We start from the raw sequence: 27996 nt of genomic DNA, 5'->3' as shown, positions 1-27996 counted from the left end.
GCCACATTGAAGCTATTCCAGGTGGAACTGGTAATACAGAAGCCTGTCTTAGATGGGAGAAGGTCCATGATGCATTTGGTGGTATGATTAACATAAACTAACAATTCCTGTTCTTCCCTCCAAAGAGTGATGGGGAGGAAGCAGTCAGCATATAGAGAGTGGCTCTTGCTCTTTCCTTGGGTCCCTGTGAGTTGTGAGCCTTCAGATCCTCATAGCAGGGCCAGGCTCAGGTGGTCAGAAGGGTCCATTCAGGCCTGTTTCACAATGACATCTGTGTTCCCTGTCATGTGCCCAGGCACAAGAGGCTCTTTGTGGACTGAGATGCTGTCACTAAGGCAGTGGCATCTCTGCTGGAGACCCGCTGTGTGCAGCTGATATTTAGGGTTTGGTGGCTGTGAATTCTGCCACCTGTGGAGCTGAGAGCTCTGCATCCGTTTATAAAAACCACAGTGTGGAGGGGGAATACCCTTTGTCTTGATTCTCCACATTGATGTGGTGAACTATTTCCGAATTTGCCGGCTTTGCATTATGCTCACTGCTCCAGTGGTGGTGATGGTAGAAACCAGCTTAGACATTTGCATTTGAATCTGGCCTTGCAGGTGTGCTTCACAGCTCAGGGGCAAGGGAGGCCTCCTTGCTGGACCAGGTCTTGCTCAGAACCACAAGCTGACTCTGACCATGTGGGCAAGGAGCAGCTTTTCCTGCCAGGGTGATGCTAATTTTCCACAGTACTCTTTCTGGGTTGTAGGTTGGTAAGGGGCATTCTCCTTTATTCACTCATGATCTTCATTTGTTCAAAAATGGGGCATGTCAGATGCTGTGTCTTATATAAATCTAGGGTTTTGTGAATCACACTTTAGATTCTTTATCATCAGAGAGGCCGCCAAGAAGCTGCTGGGTATGAAGGACATGAACAGAGCTTAGTGGATGGGAGTCCCCCCAGAAGTATCCCCAGCACATCTGGCTGCCTTTTCCCTTCAGTCAAGGTGGCAGCATCATCTTTGTTTCTTGAACATAGGAAAGCCAGTACCTGAGCTGGCATTGCGACTTTGGAAACAAAATGAACCCAAACTGTTTCAGTGTATTGTTAAGAAATCTAATTATTTAGATGTATTCAAAGGACTTTCCAGAACTATCTAGCTGTTTTCTAAAGAAGAATAGTGGAAAATGTAATTGAAGTAATGTACTAGGATGGGGTTTGACTTTATTTTATTTAGAGAAATAACTTTTTTTTTTTTTTAAACTGCAGCTTCTTGCTTTTTTGCCTATTTATTTATTTATTTGCTTGTTGGTACTGATTAGTGGAGACATGAGGTAATTGCTTGCTGACATTTTTTGGGGGGTCCAGGGGATGACAATAAATCACAACAAATACACCATGCTTCATGCCCAGTATTATTCCATGTTAAATCTTATTGATGTATGTTTTTAAAAAATTAAGTAAAATTGCTTAGCAATATTACAGTAGAGAAAAGTTTACAGTCTCCCATCCCACCCCAGCCCTCTGCCTGAGGCATTCTCTGGCTACCTGGCCTGATCATTCTGTGGATTAACTCTGTGGCCCAAACTGCATTTAGGCCTCTTCTCCTGTTTCATTCACTGTAGCCAGGGCCTGGCCATCTAGAAACTGCCTTTGTCATGAGTCATTCCTGACCTTTTACTTTCCCCCAAAGAAAGCAGATCCTAGGAAGCACGTTTAGAATGGAAATGTAGAAGCAATATTTAGGTTAGCAAATCCTGATGGTTAGGTTTGCTAGTATGCATATTATGAAAGAGGGAAGTAAACTAATACACAATTACAACATTTTCAACTAACTACCCCTAAGCCATGAAATTGAATTCTTTGTCCATCCGCCTATCATTCAGCAGGTAGGTATTTGCCAGTCTGGGGTAAGTGCACTGAGGGATGGAGAGAGTTTGCCCAGCCTGAGGGCTGATATATCCTGGAGGGAGGCTAAATCTGCAAACCCAGGAGCAGGAGGTGGAGGTGGGTACATTGAGCTACACAGAATCCAGGGGAGGCCAGAGCCAGGAACCTGCTGAGCCAGTAGCTCCATCACACTTCCAGTCCCACATTGTCTCAGGCCTTGCTCTGAGAACTTTAGAAGAGCTGGGATGGAGCAGAGGATGGAACACTTAGACTCATGTTCCCTAAGCTCTACATCAGTTCCTGGAGGCATCTACATTCCCTGATCCACAAGCATCCTGTGGAGTGCGGGCATGTTCCCAGGGAGTCCCTGCCTGGGTCTTGTGATTGTAAAGACTCCTTCATTGGGGGTTTGTTATATCTGCTAGAAATTCACATCTCATCCCTTTAGTAAAAACTGTCTTTCCAGAGCTGCTTTTAAGTGTTCAAACTAGCTGAGTACCTTCCACAAAAATGCCTGCACCTGTGTTCATTTCTAGTCTGTGTACAGTGTTTCAAAACAAAAATGTTCAGGGTCACCACAGAAATAGGTGGGCTGTATTTTCACCAGTCCTTAAGACTATAAGATGGGAAGTACAGCTCTCAAACCTTGTTACAACTTGAAGGGAGCCTTAGTGCCCAGTGCCCAGTTCCTGACTGCAGGAGATTTTTAAGGTCAGCACTTCCAGAATACTATCGTGGTCTCTGTTTGAGTTAGTCCCTCTCTTTGGAGCAGTGAAGACCAAAGTTCTGATTTTCCTGAGACCTGACTGCCAGCTGGGGCTTACAGCCCAGAGCCTCTTCTCTCCATGGGTGCCATGTGGCTTGAGTAGTTGTGATGCCAGTTTTGATGATGATCACTTGATTTTAACCTTGGAATATCCGTAGTCCATTTCTATCCTCCTCCTGTATCATTGGGCTCTTGCCAAACCATGAAGGTTTGAGAATGGGATGTGCTCTGAATAGGGGACTGCTAGGCTTGAGAGGGACAGCCCTGTCTTTGCTTGTGGTAACTCTGCCTTCTTCCACAGCCACCTCCCCCCGGGTGTCTTCTGAGCTGGAGCAGGCTCGACCACAGACGAGTGGAGAAGAGGAGCTGCAGCTGCAGCTGGCACTTGCCATGAGCAGAGAAGTGGCTGAGCAGGTTAGTGCCCCAGGTGTGCCTTCACTGCAGTGATTTCTGGACAGGGGATGGGGCATGGACTCCTGGTGGTTCCCAGGGAGTCCTTCTTCAAGACTTTCTGATGTGCTTGGTGAGTTTACTTCATATGGCTACAAGTGTGTTCCTGTTATCCATTGACCCCAGTGCAGAAAGAGGCCTGTGCAAAGTTACATTTAGGAAAGGTTTTCAGGAATGACATTGCCAAAGGAGAAAATAAGAAAAAGTGCTTCCCAAACTCAAATATGCAGACACAGTCAGTGTCCAGGGTCCCTTGAGTGAACATAGCCTCCAGGGTCGGGCAGGTCAGGCGCGGAGATGCAGGCTGTAGAGAAAGGAAGGCCTAGCCCCTGTGGAGGCAGTTAGGCAAATGGCAGGTGCCCGGCGGGGTTGGGGGAAGGCTAGAAGTAAGTTTTCCTGGAAATGAAAGTGCTCATATTTTCAATGACAGAAATATGTATTATTTATTTATTTTTGTTGTTTGGTGGTATTGGGGATGGAACCCAAATCCTTTCATATGTTAGGCAAACGGTCTACCTCTGAGGCACACTTCCAGTCCCATGTTGTAGTTTTAGGATTTTTTTTTCCCCCAGTACCCCTTTTTCTTTAATAAGCATGCATTACTATAAGATGGGGGAAAAGGGGAAGAAGCAGTTAAAGTAACATTAGAAGTTATCACTTTGGTTGCAGTTTTCAAAAAAGTGTAGATAGAGCCAGGGTAGCTCAGGGATACCTCTCATTTAGAAGCTGGCTTTCAGAGAAAATGTTGGGATGGTTGTCTGGCCTTTTTTGTGTGTCTGTAACTGAAATATCCTCAAGCTCAACAACAATAGACCTTTTCATTCATGGCCTGTGTCCTCACAGTGGTCTATCCATGTAGAGGCACGTGGCTCTCTAGCCCACACCCTGGAAGAAAGGTGCTCAGAAGTGCTCACTGAGAAGCACAGGGATGGGCAGATAGTTGGATCCATTTTTAGTTACTATTTTAACAAGTAAAATATAGGGAATATGATAGAATTAATGATTATAATATATAAAAGCAAAGGCAAGCTGGATGTAGTGGTGTATGCCTATAATCCCAGCAACTCAGGAGGCTGAAGCAGGAGAATAGCAAGTGAGACCAGTCTCATTAACTATTAAAAAGGACTGGAAATGTAGCTTAGTGGCAAAATATCCCTGGGTTCAATCTCCTATACTGAAAACAAACAAATAAAGCTAGGGCAACCCTGTCTTATGCATGTAATGACTTTTCCTTAAATAAATATAGTGAATCATTTCTGTTAAAATTAGTCACAGAATTATGCACTAATTTTCTGGGAGCATCTGCAGTGGGAAATGGAATGATGTATGATTTTCATTCTCTTTCTGACTCATTCCTGGGTAGTCAGATGTATGGCTTATAAGAAGACCTACTGCTTCTGTAAGTATTAAGAATTATAAAGCCGTTTTCATTTTGAGAAAAAATATTTTAGATTAAGCCTTCTTTTTCCCCAGTTTGATGGGACCTCAAGGAGGTTGAAGTCACACTGGTACAGTAATGGAAGAGCCTGCTAAGTACAAACACTTGGGATTGGAAAGTAATTATGTTTTACCGGTTGATTTTACATAGTCCTTTGAAATGACACAGACTACAGTATGCATTTCCTGTTGCTGGCCAGGGTGGCTTTGTTCTCTCTTGTGATGTTATTATCATTACCATCAACTTCAAGGTCTCATTGTCCCTCTACAGGAAGAACGCCTCAGACGGGGTGATGACCTCAGATTACAGATGGCCCTAGAAGAAAGCCGAAGAGACACAGTCAAAGTTCCAAAAAAAAAAGAGGTAAAAGCTTGCTGGGAGATAAATATTTGAGATGTGCAAGTTGTTGCCCTAAATATCCCTGAACCCTGCAGGTGAGTGGGACGCACAGTGGGTTCTCCAGATTCCACAAATAACCTGCATGTCTGTGGCAGGCAAGAGCAAAGTAAGAGATACTGAAAAATACCCAAATTAAGAGAAGACATTTAGTGTCCCAGTGCCTGAGTACTCTCATCTATAAAATGAGGATGACAATGGTGCCTGCCTCCTGAAGTTAAGGTAGCTGTTAAATTAATTTAATGGCAGTACTTTGGGGCACTCCTGGGCCAGGATAAGCCCTGGAGTAGTACTGGTCTCCATCATTGCCACTATGATGGTCTGTGCCAGGCTTCCACACTTTGACATAGAGATGACCAGGACATGGCTTTGCTTTTGACAAGCTCATCATCAATGTTGTCCAGTAAGGATACAGACCCCACCACTGCCACCACAAGGATGGGGGCTCTAGTGGCCTTCCCTGTCATAACAGGGATGGGGATGATGGATGTGGTACTCATGGGAGTGGGGGGAGCATCCCCTCCCCCCAGGAGAGAGCGTCATTGGGCCAGAGTGGTGGCTGGCAACTGAGACGCAAGTTGAGCAGAGAGGGATGTTATTCTTGGGGTAGGTCAAAGCCCTGGAAAAAGCCAGTGCCATCTTGGGGGGAAGTTTTCAGAGCCCCTAGGACCCTGAAAGCCTGTGAGGAATTTGGCAAACAGGAAATAGTTTGGTGTGTCTGGAACCGAGCTGTCCTAGGAAGTAGTAATATTGAAGAGCTGGTGAGGATGGGGCAGGAGAGGAAATGGCTTAATTTCCCAATCCTGCTGGGCCCCTCTTGAAGGGGCTCTACTGTATATAGTAAGAGGGACTGGTGAGATTTATGGCTAATGCATGGGTACTTGATGTGACTGTAACAAAATAAAACTGTCCCCTTCTTTTTGTCTCAAAAGCACGGCTCCCACCCACCGCAGACCACGCTGTTGGATTTAATGGATGCTCTCCCCAGTTCAGGCCCTGTTGCCCAGAAAGCAGAGCCCTGGGGCCCAGCAGCCTCTGCTAACCAGACCAACCCCTGGGGTGGTTCGGCGGCTCCCTCGAGCACTTCGGACCCCTGGCCATCATTTGGTAAAGACTCCATCCTTGGTCTCCTGTGTTTGCCTGCTGGATGGGTGAGGGGAACAGGCAGGGCTTTGTGCTGTCTTTCACCTGTCCCAGTCCATTGTGGTGGGGGTACAGGCTGTACAGTTCCTAGCAGTGATGCCCAGGAAGCCCTTGCCCTCTTCCCTGGGGATCAAGGCACTGCACTCTTTCTTGGTGTTTTGAATGGTTTTCTGCTTGGGTACAAGAAATGCTGGCTTCTTCCCTGCCTCACACACACTAGAAGTGACTTGTCCCTACTGTGGGACACATATCAGCTCTCTCTGCTTCAGAATCACACCTAGCACCCAGCTTAAGAAGCAGCAATACAGAGCATGAACCATCTAGATCAAGTTGCTGTAAGTAAAACTGCTGCTAATGAAGAGGGGATACATTTGCTATAGCTCTTACTTGTTATTTAAGGGAATAGTGAATCAATATAATAGAGTAAGTGAATTTCTAAGTTTTTGCTTAATGTTAAGTATAAGAGAATATCTGGCAGGAGATTTTAAACAGGAACATGACAGATTTAGTTTGCTCTCGGTGATGATTCTGGCACATGAATTTTTTAATTGCTGGGCAGGGGCTTGGCCTTGCAGGCTTCAAGGGGGTTTCCTAGCCTGGTGTTCTGGGAACTTCCTGGTGCTCTGAACTGTGCTGGCCACAGCTGATCTGGGGGCTTTCTTTCTAGGAACCCTGAACTGCATATTTTGTGGCATCTTGCCTGTATCTCTTGAGAGTCCTTGTTTTCCCAAACTAGAACCATCTTTTGTATTCAGCTCAGTTCCCTGGATGTTTGCTAAAGTGTGCCAAGTGCCAGGCTCTGTCTTGCCATGTGACGACCCTGAGACGAACAGGTAATGAATGGTCCCTTCTTTCAGGTTCCAGTCAGGTACGGGTAGAATGGAAACACAGCAGAAGAGCTGTTCTGTGGAGTCAGGCTTCCACAGAGGTTTTTTGAGGGCATTCAGGGGTGGGAGGCATCCCAGAAGGCCTGAGGGTGTGCAGCAGCAAAGATCTTGGAGGAGGGCTGTTTCCAAGAGTCTCCAGTAAAGAACAGGTGACAGGTGGTAAGAGACAGCTGTTTTCTGTTCATCAGAAGGCCCGGGGCGAGGTATGTTAGAGTCTTACAGGTGCAGGAACCTATGCTGTGTGAAGTGGGCAGCAGGGGAGGTTTGAGGGGAGAGGGGGGCATCTAGGTCACTCAGACCTCAGCCTTGCTGAGTGCTTGAATTTGGTCCAGAAGGTGGTGTCAGCCCTTTGGCATTGCTGTTGGTCCTGGTGACCACACAGAGCCCCACACCCACTTTGGTAGGCAGAATTATCCAGAGTTCTCACTCACTGAACCAATTCCAGGGTTGCTTAGAAGTTGGTTTTCACAGTCCGTGGCCTGTGTGCTTGTGCACTAGGGAGCCTGTGGTGGTTGTGGTCTTGCTGAGCACACATGACAGTGTGAGGCAGGTCAGCTGGAGCTATACACAATGTGTCCCAGGGACAGTAGGCCCTTCCAGAGAGTTTCTTTGACTTTCTTTATTAATTTGAAAAATGATTCTTCTGTCAAACAATGGCCACTTTGTCATGGATGGGATGTTTTGGGGAAAGACTGTGTAGTATCTTTCAGGGTTGTGTGATGGCTCATTGAGGAGGAGCTTATCGGCCTGGAAGAAAGTACGGCGACCAAGAGCCAGGGAGGTTGAGGAAGGTTGCACTCCATGGTGGTGGAGTAGGAGGGAGACTTGGCTTTCACACTTTACTTGTGCATTCTGTTGATTTGTTTACCAGGGATGAGTTCTACTGGTCGGGGGAGACAGAACAATAGTAATTTTTAAAGGACCAATTTATGTCGTGTCCTTTTGTTGGCTGGTGAAGAGGTCTGGGTCCTGGACTGGATCCTTGAGGTCCAACTGTGGAGTCTCCCTGGTGGGTGTGGACAGTACCACCTCCAGGGTGGGAAGCTAGAAGAATGTCAGGCTGCCATATGCTGGAGGAGGACGGGCCACTGAGGAGAGGCACTGAGTATCCTGTGGGAATGTACCTGGGGCTTGCTTTTCAGTTTCTAAAAAAGAGAGATAAAATTCACCATTTAAATCATTTTAAAGTAGACAACCCAGTAGCTTTTAATACACTCACAATGTTGTATACTTACCACTACTCTCTAATTCTAGAATGTTCATATCACCAGAAAGAAACCTCATATCCAGCCTCTGTCAGCCAGCAAACTGGTTTCTGTCTTTATGGATTTGCCTCTTCTGGACATTTCATATGAATAGAATCATACAACATGTGCTCTTTTGTGACTTGCTTCTTTTATTTAGCATGCTTTTGAAGTTCATCCATGTTGTAGCAGATGGTAGTTCTTTATTCCTTTTTGTGGTTGAATAATATTCCATGGGATGACTGTGCCACTTTTTGTTGAACCATTCAGGAACTGATGGATATTTGGGCTGCTTCTGCTTTCTGGTAATTGTGAATCCAGATTTGAAAGAGAAGATTGAAATCCAAAATTTTGGAATCTATTAATATTTCAATGTTGTCAGTGATTTTAAAAAATCAGCTGGTTGGTTAATCAAAATCTCTCTGAGTATGGCCTCATGGGGCTTTTGTCTGCTTGTTTGCCATTTCTTGCTACTTGCCCACTCAGGGCCTTCTTGGTTCTGATATACTTGGCATTCTAACCAGTGACTGGAAAAGGAAACAGACCATCAAAGCCCAGAAAGGCTATTCATTTCTCCAGGGTCCCACAGTAAATTAGATGCAGGCTAAATGCTTATGGTATCACATCCTGGCCCTATCACCTCATCCTGGATTGCCACAAAGTCCTTCTGTGGCCCTGGCATGTCCTGGAAAAGTCACCCCCAATTCCAGCATCAAGAGAGAGCCATGGTTAGAATGTGAGCTTATTTGCTTCCTGTTTTTTTTTTTTCTGGTATTATGTTTTTACACAGCTGAGGCCATGTTGTCAGTATGATTTTGCATGTGTGCGTGTATATATTTATGCACACATGTATTTTTCTACAGCTTGTGCTGTGTGTCGTGAGCATTTCCAGGCCTTTAGAAAAATCCAAATAATGTGGCACTAATAAGGCATTTCATAGCTGTGCCATCATTCTCTCAGTGTTGTGCAGAGCCGGTTTTACAGTCCCAACTCTCTGCTTTCAACAGGAAAAGATGCTATAACACAGCATTCTTGGAGGACTTCTCAGAGGCAGTGCTACCGGAGCAGAACAGCCTCAGCCAGCTCCAGGTTCAGGGCTGCATGTTCTCAGGCACTTTGCTCCTTATGCCATCTCCCCAGCTCCAGAGCAGAAGTGTGGTTGGATTTACCATTCACCTTCTGGTAAAATCCAATCGTGTGCCTTTTCATGGCCACCCCTCAGTCCTGAGATGCATTCATAAATTAGAAAGATTAGATTCTTGTTCCCATAGCACTGTGAGCCGCACCCTCAGCATGAAAGAAACACTTTTAAAATCACCACTTGTCCATCTTTTTTTTTGTTTTTCCTTTCCTTTGCTGTACTAGGGATCAAAACCAGAGCCTCGTGTATGCCAGGCAGGCACTGTACCACTGAGCTAGCTCCCTGGCCCCTTCAAAGCCACCATTTGTAGTTGGCCCTGTCATTACCAGTTTTTTCCAAAAGCAGTACAGGGGGCTGCTGGGCCAAGTGGCCTTGGGAGGAAATGCTAATGGCCAAGAGGAGGGAAATTGGAGCCTGCCAGGTCAGCAGGGCACTTCCTCCTTTCTTCTAGACACACAAAGCAGCCACCTGGTCTGAGGAGGCCTCACAGCCTGGTGATTCAGAAGGCTTGGCCAGCCCGGGCCTCCTCTCTGCCCACCATCCTGACTAGGACAGAGCCCTGTCTTCCGCCCCAGCAGCAGCAGGTGGTGCTGCTGGCTTCTTGGTGACCTCTGCATGGCTATAACTGCCTCCCTGTGCACATGAATATTCATCTGCGAGATGCACCGGGCTGGTGGGATGTTGCTCCTGTGAATGGACCCCACAGAGGAGGAGGCCGGAAACAGCTTGATCTTTCAGACCTGTGTTCCATCCTCCTTTCATTCACTGGAGCTTTCAACAAGCATTTATTTATTGGGTGTGTGGCATTGCCTGAACCCCATGGAGGCTGTGAGGCTGAGAGCACAGAGGAGCCTTGCAATGGCTCTACTGTCCATTCATGGAGGAGGAGCCTCCCCAAGCCAGCAGTGTTCCCTGGGGACCAGCTGAACCCTGGCCTCCATGCTGGCTGCTTTCCCTTGGAAGGAGGAGGGTGTGTTATCTGTCCCCTTGCCACCTTTGAAGAAAGTCTGTCTGGCCACAGAACCATTTACCTGTGTCAACTGTACTTTGTTCATTTTGTATAAATTCAACCCAGAAACTTTCATAGAATTCAGTATTTCTGTGTCTCTTGTGTCATTTGCAGAATGGAAGCCTGATAGAGCTCATCCAGGCTAAGCAGCTTATCCATGGTGATCTGGTGATTTGGGGGTGGCCAGGATCTGAACTGAGCACATATATCATTCTGTGTCTGAAACCCTCTGACTTATGACAGACTTTGTTCCTGCAAGCAGTGGAGTGGGAGTTCCTTCTGAGGCTGAGCTTGTTGAATTCAACAGTATGCATTGCACAGGTTACTGAACCTTAAAATTTGGCCATTTCAGCAGTAGGTTCTAAAGCAGACCGAGCCATGAGAACTAACTGCAAGTGTCAGAGGAGGCTCTAGAAAAATTACAACGTGGACTGCATGGCAGAGTGGGCCCTCCACGTGGAAGCCTTGCCTCTGAGTCCAGGTGGGCAGGGGCTCCACATCCTGCTGACTCATGGAGAGAGCACAACGTCCTTTTGGTGCAGCTATGCGTCATAGCATTCAGGGTGGAAAGAGTTTTTCTAGAAATGTTAAAACACTTTGTTTTAACTCTTAAAGATACAAGCCTATCAGTTTGGGGGAAACTGTATGTTCATATCATCATTGTGCAAGAGTGTGTCCAGATGGAAAAAAAAAAAATCCTACTTTTGCACATGCATACCTGCTGAGGGCTCAAGGTGGAACTAAGGGCCCAGGCTGGTGGGCATGGCCTAGGAGAGTTGCAAGGCCAGTCTGGGCCTAGCAACAGTCTGGGTCCCTCACTGCTTAATCTTTGTCTCATTGTCTGCCTGGAAAACTTCTGTTTATTCTTGAAGATGTGGCTTAGGTGTTCCTCCCCAGGAAGACAGGGTCACCTTGTCTTCTGGCCCGCTTCTGTCCTGTTCACTGGTTACGGGCTGCCCAGGGTCTGCAGGCTGGTGCAATGGCTTGTGTCTGTTATTTCTCTCACAGACAGGACTGTCCTGGGGCTGGGCTGGGGCTGGGGTTGGGGAATGCTGAACAAATATGGCTTGAATAGAACAGTTCACTATTTGGGGAGGGGACTAAAATCCCCCAAAAGATTCTCGAGGACAGCCATGGTTGAGAAACACTGGTTTAGTGCCCCCAAGCACCATGTTAGTGAACGTCACTCAATCTGAGACCTTTGTTAACTCCCCATTTAGACTGCCAGGACAGAGATGAGGAGCAGCTCTCATCAGGTATATAATCAGAACCTGCTAGAAGTAGTCACTGTTGGTCACTGAGGGTTAGAGCAGATGAACTGCTGAGACCCTGACTTTTCTCAGTTCTTTGTTATTTCCCTCCAAATCTTGATAGACCTGGTGTTCACACAGTTCTGAGTGTATGCAAAGCAGCCCCAGCCCCTGTTCTTGTGGAGTGCACATTCTAAGGCAGACAGTAGCACCCTTCTCTAAGCAGGAATGAGTGTTGGGGTGGGGATATAGCTCTGTGGTAGAGCTCTTGCCTAGCATGAATGAGGTCCTGGGTTCCATCCTCAGTACTGAACATATACACACAAAAAGAGGGCTCCAAATGTTTAGGGTGGCATGTGATGGGATGGCATGGAGGCTGCGTGGTGGTGCCCTGCCTTCCTTGCCAGTTACCCACTTGGTATGTGTCAGGAGAGGCAGTCAGCTTTAGGAGACAGGAGCCAGGTGGCTGTGTCTTCAGGCCGTCATGCTCATCCAGATTCAGATCCGCTTGACTCCGCTGTCCCCCAAAACCCACTTTTCTCCTCTGCCCATATGTGGCCTTAGGAGCTCAAGTTCTGCTCTGCTGCAAGCATAGTGGCCATCTTGAGTGCCCTCTTGGCCACACAGCATAGAAAATAAAGATCTCTCTGCAGCTCATGTACTACTTACGGGATTGGGGTTAACTTGAGCCCCCAAGAACCCTCCCCAGTTGCCAGTGTAGTGTGTCTTCCCCTCAGACTGGGAGTAGGTGAGGGAAAGTTCTCCCAAGGATTATTAGGGTCTCCTCACAGGAGATGAGGGTGTGGGGGCTAGAAGTAATCTGGGCACATCCCCTGACAGGCAAGAATAAGGGAAGGACAGCAACTGTCTGGTTGCACAGGGGATGTGCCCAGTGTGGTCAGGGCTGCAGGGGCAGCTGAGGCTCTCACCTATGATCTCCATTGGCAGCCCAGCTGAGAGAATGTGGGGCTCACAGCAGGCTCTCTCCTGCTCCTGTGGTTCTTTAGGTGCCGGTGAGCAGTGAAGAGGAGCAAGTCGTGCTGATGTTCCCATGGCTCACAGGTGGCATTCTTTGTCCTCTCCGTTGTATCACAGGCAGTTCTGAAGACACTTCACACAGCTCTTCTGGCTTGCATCCCAACTCTCTCCTCAGTGAGCCCTTTCTACCACATTACCTCTCTCCAGTCAGTAAGGAGAGCCACGGTAGAGCTAGTTGCCTTCTTTGGGAGTAGAGTGAGGGCCAGTCCCATCAGTGTGGTTCCAGCAAGGGCCAGATTCAGTTTCCTGAAAAGGTGTTCATTATGTGAGGCAGAAGTGGACTTTGGAGAGCAATTTCAGCCCTGGGGGAGGTGGTTCTGCATGAGATGCTGGAAGACTTTTTTGTGAAGGTTCAGAAGGAACTTCTAGGGGGGAAACAGGTGTTTCTGGAGCCTCTGGAAAAGGTGATGGGCCCTAGGGCAGGAGCAAGTGAAGCAGGAGTTGTCAGGCAATGAAAAAATGAAAGTTGACCATGGAGTGTTGGGAGGGAAGCTTGCAGATGGAGGTACCCTCCCCTTGGCTGTCTCAAGCTCCTGGGTGTGGTCACGACAGCAAGCCTGGGGAGGAGTGAAGGCAGCATTCTCTTCCTCACTCTCCTTGCACTACTCCGTGGTTTGCCAGTTGATCCAGCCAAAAGTTAAAGAGGCAGTAGGACAGTGTCTTGGGATGGTTTCATAGGCCCAGAGAAAAGCCCCTTGGCATTTTAGAAACTTGAAAACTTGGTAAGATGATTAGTAGTGGGTTCATCTTCATGAAAGCCAGGGAGTCTCTTTGCCATGCAGGAGCAGTAATGCTAGGGCTGATAAGGGGCATGTGTAGAGATGGGAGTTCAGGGAGCTCTCTGAGCTCAGGGGAATATTTCCCTGCTCCTAACACGGGGTGTAGTCTGTGCCTTCTTCTGTTGGCCCTCCCTGAGCCTCAGCTTAGCCAGGTTGTCACAGGCTGGAGTTGCCCTTTACTCCAAGAAGTTCACAGTTGATCGGAGGCCCATAGGTAAATGAGTAGATTTGGTGCTCTGTGATAGTCTAAAAGAAGGAGGTGGAAGATTCCGGAGAAGTCAGGAACACAGGAAGAGAAGGTAGAAGGTGAAGGGCGAGGGAAGACAGAAGAGCAGGCAGAGAGCTGCCTTTATTATCTTGGGGAGCAGTGGGACTGGGGCAGGCGGTGGAGGAAATGAGGATGTCTTAACTTGCATCTGTTTGGAGTTCCATAAGAGATCATGTTTGAGAAGATAATAACTGAGGCTTTCAAGAATTATGGAAAGGGCTACTCAGATTCAGAAAGCCTATTGGATACCCACCTAGCCTTATCATTGGAAACTGTAAGGAAAGAGAGTACCTAAGTTACCCAGAGAGTTGGCCATCTAGTAGGAAGGAGCATAGTTAAATAACAGCCAGACCATGACAGACACAGAGGACAGTGGAAGTGTCTTCAGTGTGTTTGAATAAAAACACTGTTTACCTAGACATCCATTCCTAGCAAAATCATTGTTCTGAGGATGGTAGTGAAAAAGGCCATTTCTATTTGGAAACAGTTACAAAAAAGTCAGCCTCCAGAATTCTGTATTCGATGAAGGTGAAATGATGGCACCTCCTGGTGACAGAACTCTAAGAAAATTTAGAGTAAATTTCCTACCCTTAGCACAGAGACTCTGAGGAGAGTTCTTCAGGCTAACAGGAAAAAAACAAAAACAACAACAAAAAAAAACAACCAGATTAGAAACTCAGATCTTCAGGATAGAATGAAGAGTGTTGGAAACGGGAAATAATGCAGGAGAATATTTCAAAAGTAATAAAAAAATGTGCTGGAAACAGCACACCTGTAATCCCAGCTTCTCAGGAGGCTGGGCAGGAAGATCACAAATTTGAGGCCAGCCTGGGAAACTTGGCAAAACCCTGTCTGAAAATAAAAAGGGAATATAGCTCAGTGGTTGGGCACCACTAGGTTCAATCCCCAGTTCCACTCCCTCACCCCCAAATTGTAGCCGGCACAGTGACACATACCTATAATCTCAGCTACTAGGGAGACTGAAGCAGGAGGTTTACAGCCCCAACAATTTAGCAGGATCCTGTCTCAAAAGGGCTGGGGATGTAGTTCAGTGGTAAAGTATACCTGGGTTCAATCTGCAGTTCCAAAAATAAAGTCAGTACAGTAAAAACAAAAAAAAAATTTTTGAGTGGCACATCTTATAAATTGATGAATTTGTTGTTCCCCATAATTGGCGAATACATATTTTTTGTAGTTATATGCAAGATAACTTGCAAAAAAAAAAAAAGCTAGCTTCAACAAATTTTTGAAAATTGGGATCATGTAAGAAACATTTTTTGATCACAAAGCACTTACATGTTAAAAATTTATAACAAAAAGATAAGTATAGAAAACACCATGTGCTTGAAATTTTAAAAACACTTGTAATTCTTTTTTTTGAGAAAACTTTATTAACACTGTTCCCCAAATATTAAATTTATACTTCTACTCTACTGATTTTCCTTTCATTAGTCTATTTATTTATTTTTGATTGGTTCTTTCTACTTATACATAAAGGTGCAATTTTCTGTTATATTTATATATGCATATAGCATGATTTTTAAAAACGCACCCCACATTTCCTCCCCTTTTCCATCTCTCCTTTCTTCCTCTCAGTTTTCTATTTTACTGACCTTCCCTATGTCTTTATGATATCTGATCTTCCCCTCCTGCTTTCCTTTATGTTGCTCTAGCTTCCACACATGAGAGAACATTTGAGCCTTGATTTTCTGAGGTTGGCTTATTTCACTTAGCATGATGCTCTCCATTTCCATCCACTTACCAGCAAATGCCATAATTTCATTCTTTCTTTGGCTGAGTAAAACTCCATTGTGTATATACAACCACATTTTTTGCAATACATTCATCTACTGTTAGGCATCTGGGTTGATTCCATAATTTGATTATTGTGATGTGCTGCTATATACATTGAGGGGGCTGTATTGCTATAGTATGCTGATTTTAGTTCTTTTGGGTAAATACCAAGGAGTGGAACAGCTGGGTTAGATGGTGGTTCTATTCCTGTTTTTTTGAGGAACCTCCATACTGCTTTCCAGAATGGTTGTACTAGTCTGCGGTCCCATCAGCAGTGTATGAGTGTACTTTTCTTTTGAGATCCACCAGAATTTATTACTGTCTGGTGTTCTTGATGATTGTCATTCTGACTGCAGTGAGATGAAATCTTAAACACTTCTACATTTTTGACTGAAAGAAGAAACTGTAATGAAAATCAGAAATATTTAGAACCAAATAATTTATATATTTTCATAACAATTTTGGGGACAGTTTAAGAATTAACAAGAGAAAAAAATTACATCTTTAAGTGTTCACATTAATAATAAAGAAAGTTGCAAAATAAATGAGGATATAGTGACATTGCACCAAAATAAAGCAGAAGGAAGGGGGCTTCAAAGAGAAGAACAGAAATTAATGAAATAGATCATAAACACATAATAGTATCCAGAAATGAGTTGGCAATTGAAGAGTAATAAAATAGGTCAATCTCTGGTAGGATTAATTTTATAAAAATAGAAAAGGCACAAACAGGAATGAAACAACATAACTGCCACTGCCAAAAGTTAATACATAGCAGGAGTCTATCCGATCCAACTCTGTGCTTACAAATCAAAAAACTTAGATATGGATAAAATAGAAAACGTGGCAGAACAGACTGAAGAATAATAGAAAACCTATAAGTAGAAAATAGTCCTATCATCAAGAAAGTAATTGAATCAGTACTTAAAACCCACATCCCCAGATTTAACCAGAGAGCTGTATCTAACATCATGAGAGAACAGGAAAATAAGGAATGTTCCTGCTCATTTTATGAGACTAGCATAACCTTAACAAAACCAGACAAAGACAGTAGTGTGAGAACAAACATTTTAGTCCACTTTCACTTATGAATATTGATGCACAAATTCTAAGGAAAGATTGTGAAACCAGAAAAATGTACAAAAAGATGAAGTATATCATGAAAAACTTGGTTTGTAAGAACTGAGTCAACACTGAGTGTGGTGGTACACACCTCTAATTGGGAGGCTGAGACAGGAGGATTGCAAATTCAAGGACAGCCTCAGCAAATTAGGGAGGCCTTAAGCAATTTAGCAAGACCCTGTCTCAAATAATCAGAAAAGGGTTGCAGTGTGGCTCAATGGTTAAGTGCCCCTGAGTGCTATCCCTGGTACCCAAAAAAGAATTGAGTCATCAGAAAACTTACTGATATTCCATATTAGCAGATTAAAAAAGAAAAATCATGTGATGATCTTAAAAGAAGCAGAAACAATGTAACAACATTTTATTAGCTATTCATTGAAAAATTCTTGGCAAACGGAACATTGGGGAGCTTCACAACTTGATTAAGCACTTCTAAAAGGAGAAAAAACTATAACAAACATTATACTTAATGCCAAAATGTTGAAATTGATCCTGTAAGATCAAGAGTAAGACCAAGGATATCAGGGATCTGCCCCTCTACTTTATGTTGTAACTTTGTAACTGGTGGTTTCTACTCAGTGCAGTAAAACAAAGAGAAAATTTGTAAAGGACAAGAAAGAAGGTGCTAGACAGTCAAAATTTGCAGGTAATATAAAAAATTTGGTAGATAATTAGGTTAAATTATTAGAATTATTAGAGTTAGAAATTAAAATGGCTTATAAAATTGTTAGAGTTCAGCAAGATTGCTAGATTCAAGGACAAAATTTTAAAAGAGATTACTTCCCAGGGATGATACCAAGTTCCTAGAAATAAATCTTACAAAGATCATATAAACCCCTTATGGAGATAGAGGATAAAAATTTAAAAAAATTAAGTTTCATGAAAAGATATTAAAGATTTAAGTAAACAAATCAATCCTGTGATCTTTTTTTTTTTTTAAAAAAAAACCTTTATTATTATAACACTTCTCCCCAAATTGATCTGTAATTCAGTGCAATTCTGGTCAAAGTCCCAAGCAGATTTTAATCCATGTTGCTGGGATGAGTCAATAAAGCAAAGGAAGGTAGAGGAAAGACTTGAACAAGCACCTTATTAGAGGACTCGTGAATGACACATGAACATATGGATGGATGCACAACTTCATGAAGCGATAAAGAAGCGCAAATCAAAACCACCTTAAGGGCTTGGGATGTAGCTCAGTTTGGGAGAGCACTTTCCTAGTATGCTCGAGGTCCTGGATTCAGTCCCCAGCACCAGCACCACAGAACAAACAGAAAACCCTACTATAAAATATTTCTCATCTACCAGATTAACACAAATGAAAAAGTAAGATGATAAGCACCAGAGAGGCTATGAGGCAACTGCCAGGGCAACGAGACTTGCATTCCCTGATGAGGGGTGTAGATTTGAACAACCATTGTGGAGGTGCCTTCAGCATTACCAAGTGAAGGAGAAGGGACCTGTGGCCCCACAGTCATCGTGTATGCACCTGTTCCAGAGGATGTGAATGAGAACCAAAACAAAATGAGCCAGTGGCTTTATTAACAGAATTATTAACTGTGGCTTTTTTTTTTTTTTTTAAAGAAAGGGATACTACACAGCACTCAGATGACAAATCCCAGCTACACCTCAACACAGATAAATGTCCTAAATGTGGAATGAACAAAAGCCAGCCACGAAAAAGCATAATCAATTTCTATTTATATAAAGTTTAGAAAGTAGGCACAATTAAGCAGCATAGCATTTAAAAGTATCCCTAATTATAAACTAGAAGGGAAAGAGAGTGGCTAATACACAGTTCACAGTGAGTGAGGTGTGGGTGTAATGCTTTGGTGACAGCAGTGTCTGAATGTTTGTCGTGGTGTTCCAGTATAAGGGGACGCTGGGTCTAGTTCACATGTGTGCTTGCATGGTGGCTGCACGACAGGACTGATGCTGAGCATTAGATGCATGCCGGGCACTTGTGACCCATTAAATCAGTTTTGTCACTCACAATCTGAAAATGTCTAATGGCTTAAGCTGGTGGTATCTCGCTGTTTTGTTGTTCCTCTTAATTCAGTATTCATACCTTTTAGGAAGCAGAAACCACTCAAAGCACTGGGAGAGGATACCTTCAGGTGCCTTTGGAGAGGCAGGACAGAGTGGGTGGCTCTGGGGCTCTTTGACTGAAGGGGAGCCTGGGTTCTGGGGAGACAGGCTCCTGTGGTTCCCCATAGTCTGTTGAGATTGGCATTGTCTCAGAGAGCCCCTTGCTTGCCCCCATGTGGCAAGAGAATGTGCAGAGAATCTCTCAGCTGTTTCCTCTCCAATCCTTACCAGAGGGTCTGTCCTAGATTTCCCCACCCAGCACTTTCTCTCTCCAGGTGCTGGGCCCTGGCCGCCAGCCTGGCTAGTCTGAGAGAGCACCCTTTTGGTGGCTACCTCACCTGGCACAGGGCACTGACCCAGTTGTGGCCCACAGTATCCTTTTCCACTTAACCCCAGCTGCTCAGAACTTTCTGAAGGTATCTCTGAGTTCTGACCCCACCTTTTTACAGGTGCCAAGCCAGCTGCCTCTGTGGACCCGTGGGGAGTGCCCACCACAGCCAGCACACAAACAGTCCCCAAGACCTCAGATCCCTGGGCAGCTCCGCAACAGCCTGCCCCCAATGCTGGGAAAACAACAGATGCCTGGGGTGTAGCCTCAGCTACCAAGCCCATACCTGCTTCGGGTGAGCGCCTCCCTGCTCGAGCTCTGAAAGCCTCCACCCAGCAGCTCCATCTGGCTCCTTGGCAGCTGCCCATTGGTTTGCTGCATTTGCTTCTCTGCTTGCCTTACACTGACCTCGGGTCCCGATCCCCAGATCCAAACACCCCAGTACGAATGAGAGTTCACAGGCCCCTCTCTGTGCTCCACAGCTTACTCCAGGTGTGCCACCCACGAGGGTGTTGAGAGGTCTGGACTGGTCCCAGCCATGGGTACTCTTGACCCTGGGCACTCCTTCAGGTCACTTCTACAGATCTGCATCCAGCGTCCAGCCACAGCTTAAATGTACCTTTGTCCTTATGTTTGGGGTAAGGACCATCGAGACAGTGGCAAGTGGACAGGCTCCCTTCTCCCTGCTGTCACCTTCCCAGCCAGGTGACTGGAGCCTATCTGCTGTCTTTAGCTCTTAGTTCTAGTTCTGCCCTGTGAGATAGGGTAAAGAGGGAGAAGCCCCCCTGGCCTTCCCATCCTCGGGATGTAAACTGGGTGACTGCAGTGCTGCAGGGTCTTGTGAAGTCCCCACAGTCACTGGCTTCTGTCCCCCCAGGATCCTTTGAGCTGTTCAGTAATTTCAATGGTACAATTAAAGACGACTTTTCTGAATTTGACAACCTCCGAACTTCAAAAAAATCAGGTAGGTAAAGGTGGTTTCTGTACTGTTCTGTGCATTTGACTAGCTTCATTATTGCAGAAATAATAGCTCTTGAAACCCAGCAACTTTATGCCTTTTCTCAGTACTTTGATCTTAAGAGCCTGAAGCTTGTAGTTTCATGAACTCATACATTGACGCTGGAAAGTCATGAGAGGTTGAGGTTTTTCTCAACTTTTCCTCAAGGTGAGTCCCGTGTTCTGTGTCTGGTTGCCTTTCTCCCAGGGCTGTGATCCATGTCGGCCAGAGCCCCAGGCTGCATGCAGGTGTTCACTCTGGCCTCCCTGCCAGGGTGGGCTCATCCCAGGTCTGATACATCTTGTTACCTTCCTTCCACCAACCTCCTGCTTCCTAGAGGTGTTTCCTTGGGTATAAATGGGGATGGTCTGTGTCTACTTCCCTCAGATGGCAGTTTCTGCCCAGGAGACCCTGATCCATTCCAGACCCAGCTGGGCTGGGAGGGCATGGGGGTTGAGCTTGGCTGGAAGCTGTAGTAGGGAAGTCCTGGGGTGTACTCTCATGTACCCTGTGTAGACTGAGGACAGAGCTAGGCAGCCTCTGTCCATCTTGGTCCTTATCTCCAAGCTCCATACAGCAACTTCTGTCCTTGGCTTTCCCCTTGTCCTTCCCACTTGCCCATCCTACTCCTTCCTACCCTTCTGAGCCTCTCCCTTCTGTTTAAGCCCCCCTTCAGCTGCAATCCCTGGCCTGATAAAAGGAACAGCAGCCCGATCCTATCCCCATCTTATCCTCTGCCCCTGGGCTCAGGGGCTCCCAGCCAAGGTCCAGAGGCAGCTTTAAAACCCTGCTGCTTGCCAGGCTTGGGGTGGGACATGCCTATATTCCCAGCAGCTTGAGAGGCTGAGGCAGGAGGATCACGAGTTCAAAGCCAACCCCAGCAAAAGTGAGGTGCAAAGCAACTCAGTGAGACCCTATCTCTAAATAAAATACAAAATAGGGCTGGGGATGGGGCTCAGTGGTCGAGTGCCCCTAGATTCAATCCCCGGTACCCAAAAAGCAAAACAAAAACAACCCTGCTGTTTTCACCTTTTTTCTTTTGCTACATTAAAACAACAAGATTGTGCTGGGTGTGGTGGCACATGCCTGTAATCCCAGTGGCTTGGGAGGCTGAGGCAGGAAGATTGTGAGTTCAAAGCCAGCCTCAGCAACTTAGGCTCTAAGCAATTCAGCAAGACCCTGTCTCTAAATAAATATTTTAAAAAGAGGGCTGGAGATGTGACTCAGTTGTTAAGCGCCCCTGGGTACAATCCATGCAGGTCATAGTGCAACCTAATCTGTCCTTGCCCACCCTCTCCCTCTGAGCTTCTGAAAAGGCAGCTTGGCCATTGTTAAGTGTTGACTTATAAATATTTGTTCCCAATTAGAGAAGTATTCCTATTGTAGAAAATTTGGAAAAGTTTATGAAAGAAAATGAAAATCATCTTTTTAAAATCATCTTTTTCTCAGCCACTATATTTCCCTCCAGTATCTTTCTGAACTCTTATTGGTCTTTTTTGTTCAGATCTGCTATCAGAGTTGAGTTCTGCCCCTGCTTTCCTGAGTTTTATGGAATAACCAATTGGAAACATTTTTTCATGACTTTAAAATGTATTAGAAATAGAAATAAAACATATACATATATGTATATATTTATATATGTTTTTGCCTCTATGGCTCAGCAATATTTTTAGTTATCAATTTGGGGGAGAAAATTTTAGGTTGAGTTCAAATTGTGCTAATGCAAATAATTCTGTGGTGAACACCTGTCTACTTAAGTCCTGGTTCACATTTTGCATTTTTTCCTTGGGCTGGATCCCTACAAGTGGGATGCCTGAGCATGACCATTTTGGAGAACCCAAGCCCTTGGGCAGCAAGCAGTCATGTCCTCTGGCCTGTCTCAGCACACCCTCTTCCGGCTGAATTTCAAAACATAGTTTATTTTCTTCTTGCTATCAAGAACATAATGTTTCACTGTAGAAAATTTAGAAAATGAAAATGTAACATGATATATTAAAAATTAAGTTATCTGGGCCTTATCACTAACCCCAAATAACATCTTAATATTTTTCGAGGATTGTGCTGTATGTACTTTTTTGTATCTTGCTTTTTCCACTTAACCATTTTGATAGTTTTCTTTGTTCCTCGTTATGTATCATTCTGTCCCTATTGGGTTATATGGATATGTGGTTTCTTTAACTGCCCGTGGCTGGCTGTCTCCATTTGGGGATGCTGGAAAGGGACTGCAGGGAACACAGCTGCATGTATCCTGGGAGTCAAGGCATTGGGCATTGATGCTTATGGGGGTGAGAGCATTAGGTGCATGGTCTTAGACCCCTACACTCATTTTGCCACTTGTGTCCCTGTCTTGCAGCTGAGTCTGTGGCCTCTCTGCCATCCCAGAACAATGGAACTGCAAGCCCTGACCCCTTTGAGTCTCAGCCCCTGACTGTTGCCTCAAGCAAGCCCAGCAGTGCCCGGAAAACACCCGAGTCTTTCCTGGGCCCCAACGCGGCCTTGGTGAACTTGGACTCACTGGTGACCAGGCCCGCCCCAGCGGCCCAGTCCCTCAACCCCTTCCTGGCCCCAGGTAGGCACATGTCTGGGCAATATCCAGCTGTTCTGCCTGAGAGTGGGTGTACTGCAGGTCTCTAAACCTGACTCTCCCACCTTGGGGACTCTTCCTGCTGTGCCCCACCTAGGGCTGCATGGCCTGTGGCCAGGAGGAAGTGGAACTCCAGAACCTGTGCTGTCTCCTCTCTCCAGGGCCACATGGGGTGGGGCATGGAAGCTGCTGTTTAAAGCAGGGAGAGTATGGGGGAAACGGCTCCTCCTCTTAGTTTAGAGCACTGAGCAGAAGCTCTTCCTACTCAGTGCCCCTGGCAGAGGACCCTCCGGCAGGGGCCATTATGAGGTCAGATAGAAGTAGGCAGGGTGCTGGGGCAAAGAACAACCAAAGTTTGCTGCACAGTATCCCTCCTTGAGGGGGAACTTAACTTGGCCCTCTAGTATAAGCCAGCCTTGGGATCCAGAGACCCTCACCACAGACCCTGGTGCAGGATTCTGCTCTCGTCCTCTTAGGGGCTCTGCATTAGTTGCAGAACAGGCTTCGAGCTGCTTCATCCAGCATCCAGGGTCACTGAGGTCTGGGCGATGGTCTCCCTAGCCTAGCCCCACCCTCTTTTCTCTTGTGGACCACATGCCCTTGGCTCCACTGAACTCTGTACTAGGACCCCTCATTACCTCCATGCTGTGATTCACCACTCCCTCAGCCTAGATCCTCGTTTCCTCCAGCACCTAGCTCAAATGACTTGCTCTTCTAGGAATTTCTTCCCTGCTGCACAGACTGACCTATACTTGGAGTTCCTGGGACCTACCCAGCTTGAGGTCCTCATGAATGAGGATGTGGTCACAGGGGAGGGTGGCCCCTTAGGTGAAGCTAGATTAGGACATGAGCTCCTCAGCCATCCTGGAGTGTCTCTCTGTCCAGAAAATCTCCTGTCCCCTTCTGCCAGGGAGCCCCTAGAGGCCTAGAGGAGCTGACCTTGTCCATCAGTTCTCTGAGAGCACCTTGTTGGGGCCTTGAGGCAGCTTGGCCATCTGAAACCCATCCAGGGTCTGGGAGCTTTCGACAAGATAGACAGGTTTGGGCAGCCCTATTGGAATCCAGGGCGATTCTCCAGGCCCATTATCCAGGCCATGCAGGTAGTCCTGGCTGTCATTTTTGTAGTTACATGGACCAGAGACATGGTCCTGGGCTCTACACTTAGTGAGGGTCTACTGCTCCGCAGTCTTTTGTTTTCTCTACCGTGAATCAGGGTTGACTTACAAAGCCCTCATTGCAGGCTCGAGGAGGAGGAGCTCATCTCCCCCAGTATGGGTCAGAGAGTAGCAGCCTTGTGTCCATGGTGGTGACTCAGGCTGTCCTTTGACAGGCATGCCTTCTGGACACAGCCAGGCTGGACACTCAGAGCTGGTAGTGCTATGTCTCTCAGCAAAGAATCACTAGATGTTTTGCTAGCAGCAGAAGAGACTTTCTGGTGTGAGGGAGGTTTGGGGACTTCAGCTTCTTGATGTCAGGACTTCCCTGAGCCTTCAGAGTGCCAGTGGACAGGGCCCACGGTGTCGTGTATTCACTGAAGGTCATGTGCTGCAGTTCCTGTACTGCTCCCCGCATCTCCCCACCACTCACCCTCCTCTCTCCCAGACATCTGTGGTCACAGCTGGGGAGACAGAATGAGGGAGCAGGCAGCTGTTTACTGCTGATGGTGTCCTGGGTGCCAGCCCTACAGAGGAGCTAGAATCTCTGAGCCTGGTGTGTCCTAGAAGTGCCTTGTTTAGCTTTGTGACCCCAGATAAGTCACAGCTTCTCACAGCTGTCGTCTTCTTACCCTGTGTGATTCCTGTGGTCATCGGATGTTTGTTAGTGCCTCCTTTGGACTCAGCCAGTACTGTAATGGGCATAGCAAGGAACAGAATACAAACCCTGACCTGGAGCTCAAAATCTAGACAAGAGCTGACTGTGGAGGGTGGCTGTGCTGGATAGTATTCTCCGAAAAGCTCAGTCCTTGTTCCTCTTGCTCTCTCTCCAGGTGCAGCTGCTGCCTCGGCCCCAGTCAACCCCTTCCAGGTGAACCAGCCCCAGCCGCTCACATTGAACCAGCTGCGGGGGAGCCCAGTCCTGGGGAGCAGCGCATCCTTTGGGCCTGGCTCAGGAGTAGAGCCCGTGGCTGTGGCCCCTATGACCTCAGCAGCCCCACATCCAGCTGTGGGGGCTGGTGGCTCCTCTTTGACATCACTGGGCCCTGCAGCGATGAACATGGTGGGCAGTGTGGGCATTCCCCCATCAGCAGCTCAGGCCACCGGCACAACCAACCCTTTCCTTCTCTAGTGCCCCAGGCTTCGACCTCCCTGAGTGAATGCCTGGAGTACCAATGTCAGAGGACTCGTAGCAGGGACTCTCGTTTGTGGGGTGGCGGCTGAGAGTGTGGAGTGTTAGGGCTTTTCAGTTCCAGCTTCCTGGTGAAGGGTTGTCCTATGGCCCTGACCCTTAGACTGAGCAGCACATAGCTGTCCACGCTGTGTGGGGTAGGCCTGCCCTTGCCGCCGCCTCCCAAGTGGTCAGCTCCCAAGCTCCTCTGAGGCCTTGGACAAGGAAGCAAAGTCATCAGTGTTGCTCTGGCCCCAGCCTCAGCCCAAGGGTCTCTGGCTTACTGCCTAGCCCCAAACTTGGGACAGTCGCCTCGTCTTTACTCCCACCCCGCAGCCCTAGGGGCACTGCAGGCTGTCCCCAAGGTGGATGGGATGAAGCACCCTTCCCATCCAACACTGACCTGTGGGAGAGTGGTTGTGCATATTTTTCTTTTTCTTTGACTCGTGTGTGAGTTCAAAGTAAATACCACCGTGGACAACTCTTGAATTAAATCCACTAGAGCAAGCTTTAAAACTAACCTGAGCATAACCCTGCCACGTGGCTCTATGCTTGTACACGTTTGCACATATTTTGTTTAGTACAGTTTCATATTTGAGTTTGCAGAATTATCTAATAGTCTTTTTTTGGCTAATATTTTTATAACGTGGTTCTTATTTAACTGTCTAGTTTTGATAGAATTTACCAGGTCAGGCTGACTTAAGATCTTGGCACGTGTCATTTTAGTGGTTTAAATCCTCTTATTTATGGTTTTAACTGTAAGAAAATTTAAAAAGGAAGAGATGTTTGGATGACAAAAATATGCCTTATGGAAAAACGAAAAGCAAATTCTTTATAGGGGAAAGTATGAAAATTTGATTACACAAAAAAGATGATGTTTATTTAAAAAAACAAAAAAACAAAAAAACCTCCAACAGCAACAAAAACTCACAGCCTCCAGTTGCCTTTTCCTTTCTCTATTTTGGTGATTTACAAAAACCAGTTGACTCTCAGCCTTTTTAAGGCTAGTTCATGAGAGAGGCTTTTATTTCTTAACAATATGCCATCTTGAAAATTGAAAAAAACTAACTTATGAATGTGACTCACCAGTTTTTACCAACTAATTCCTTTTTTAATTAATGTCATGCAGGGATTTAGGGACTTCTGTTTACAGTGGGAATCTGAAGTGGTGGAATTTCCCTTAGCCTTTTGTCCATGCTCTCCTCTGACTCGGTCTATGCTCAGGTTAACGACAGGATCGGGTCCCAGAGGTCCCTGGAGGATGGTCCCCAGGCTGAGACAGAGGCAGGGAACCAGGGCTGGCCCTGATCCATCTACCTGCCAGCTCTAGGCACAGGTTGCAGTTTGAGAAGTAATCGTCTCTTATTTTCGAGATGAAAAAAAAAAAAAAAATCATTCTCACATAGGATCGAGTTTTAACATGCACTAATATCTCCCACTCCCAACCTCCTGCTGTTCTTACCCCATCCACCACTGTAAAGAAAAGTATTAAGTCCCAGATTATAAATTAGAAAAGACTTGCTTTTCCCCAGGGAAGGGACAGTCCCCTGAATCCTGTGTCCTGGCAACTTGCCTGGCAGATATTTCTGAAATCGAGTCCCAGCTTGGACTTCTCACCCCCAGCTCTAAAGGCAGCCGACCACCTGCCAGCTCCTCTCTGTTCCAGGAAGAGATCCCACCTCAGCACCAGCATGGGAGGGATCCACAATGGTTTCTGGGCTGCCAGGAGGCCACTCGAGCTCTGAGTGAGGACTGCCTGCTTGGGCCACTCCTCCCAGAACTGGAGGCCTGAGGCCAGCCTTGGTGCATTTGCCGCCCAGGAAGGCAGGTGGCTGGGTTTCTCTTGCTTGGGGAGGGTGGGGGGCACCATGGGATGCCGAGGCAGGGCGCCTGCCCAGGATGGTGCTCTCCCTCAAAAGGTGCAGGGCCTGGGCCAGCGTATAGGGTGGTATACCAGACTGCTTGGGGTCAGTGATTCTTTTGTAATAGACAAGAGTCCTTCCTTATGTGACTGAGGCCCCAACCTAACAAGCCTCTGGGCCACCCAAGAGCAGCCCTCCCTCCGCCCAGCTCCTGTTACAGGTCATCCTGAGTGCACGTTGTCCCTGTTGCCCACTGCACTGATCATGAAGCCACCAGTTGCTGCCACGTGTGTTGCACACATGCTACTGTGCCCCCTCCTGATGAGCATCATGGTGGAGGAAGTCACCCAGCCATTTCCCTGTGGGCCGGTGGCTGGTTTTGAACTTGTGTTGACTGTTGATACTTATTTACTGTATAAATATAATTTATCATTTGTATCATGATGCGGTTTCTGGCTGTGTCCTTCTGCCTTCCATATTGTCCATCCTGTGCCACAGAGGGTTGGGCAGGCTAGGGAGCACATTCCTGCCCATAAACAGCCTGGCTTACCATCAATGAGGTTATCACCCAGCCCAAGTGTTCTTCGGGGGGAGGCCTGCCATCTTGGGGTGCAGTTAAGTGTGGTCTCAAGTCCTCTGCCCCTTCCTTTGCCTGCCCCTTTGCAGTGGTGTTCCAGTGGAGGCCTGTTTTGAAGGAGACGGCAGCAAGTGTGCCTTTTCCAAGGCCTGGCTTCCGTCTACCTTAGAGGCCTCCCAGAAGAAGCTGCTACCTCATCATTTGGGGTAGACTTGTTTTGAGCCCAGGGGAGTGGGGAACTGGTTTGGTTAATGTGTCATCAAATACTTTACTCTTTTTCCCATACATAGACCAGAAGGTTCCCTCCATCTCTGCATCCAGCTCAGAAGTCAAGGATCTCTGGGGGGTGGAGCACATTCTCCAGCAAGGCAGGACTGTCACTGTGCCCTCCCCGCTGTCAGCAGCAAATGGTGCAGCAGGGGTAAGTGACCATAGTAGGCTCCAGTTGGACACTGGCAGCTGCTGGTCCTTGGCAGTGACCTGTGAGGTCACCTGTCTAGAAGACAGGAAAGGACCTGATAAAGTTGTGTCTCTTTTGGCAGGGAGGTAGTAGGGGAAGAGTCTCCTGACCAGTTTCCTCCGTGACTCCAGGCTCTGTCCTCTAGGAATAGCCCATCCTTTTTGTACTCCGCCTGCTATA

The 27996-nt window shown here is 46.6% G+C and overlaps 1 protein-coding gene across 3 annotated transcripts in view; it reads left to right on the top strand.

Moving 5' to 3' along the window:
* Epn2 (epsin 2) overlaps positions 1-27223 on the top strand; it is an 87961-nt gene extending 60738 nt beyond the window's left edge. For all 3 annotated transcript variants that reach the window (XM_027922308.2, XM_027922309.2, XM_071602969.1), the window contains 7 exons: positions 2938-3050; positions 4795-4887; positions 5853-6027; positions 19133-19306; positions 19889-19975; positions 22362-22577; positions 24580-27223. In XM_027922308.2, the coding sequence (XP_027778109.1) occupies positions 2938-3050; positions 4795-4887; positions 5853-6027; positions 19133-19306; positions 19889-19975; positions 22362-22577; positions 24580-24878 (1157 nt within the window). In that variant the 3' untranslated portion in view covers positions 24879-27223. The remainder of the gene's footprint in view (positions 1-2937; positions 3051-4794; positions 4888-5852; positions 6028-19132; positions 19307-19888; positions 19976-22361; positions 22578-24579) is intronic.
* Positions 27224-27996: the final 773 nt, after the last annotated feature.

Source organism: Marmota flaviventris, chromosome 17 (assembly GCF_047511675.1).
Source record: "Marmota flaviventris isolate mMarFla1 chromosome 17, mMarFla1.hap1, whole genome shotgun sequence".
In the NCBI taxonomy this organism is placed as follows: Eukaryota; Metazoa; Chordata; class Mammalia; order Rodentia; family Sciuridae; genus Marmota; species Marmota flaviventris.
This window is presented reverse-complemented; position numbering and strand designations above follow the sequence as displayed.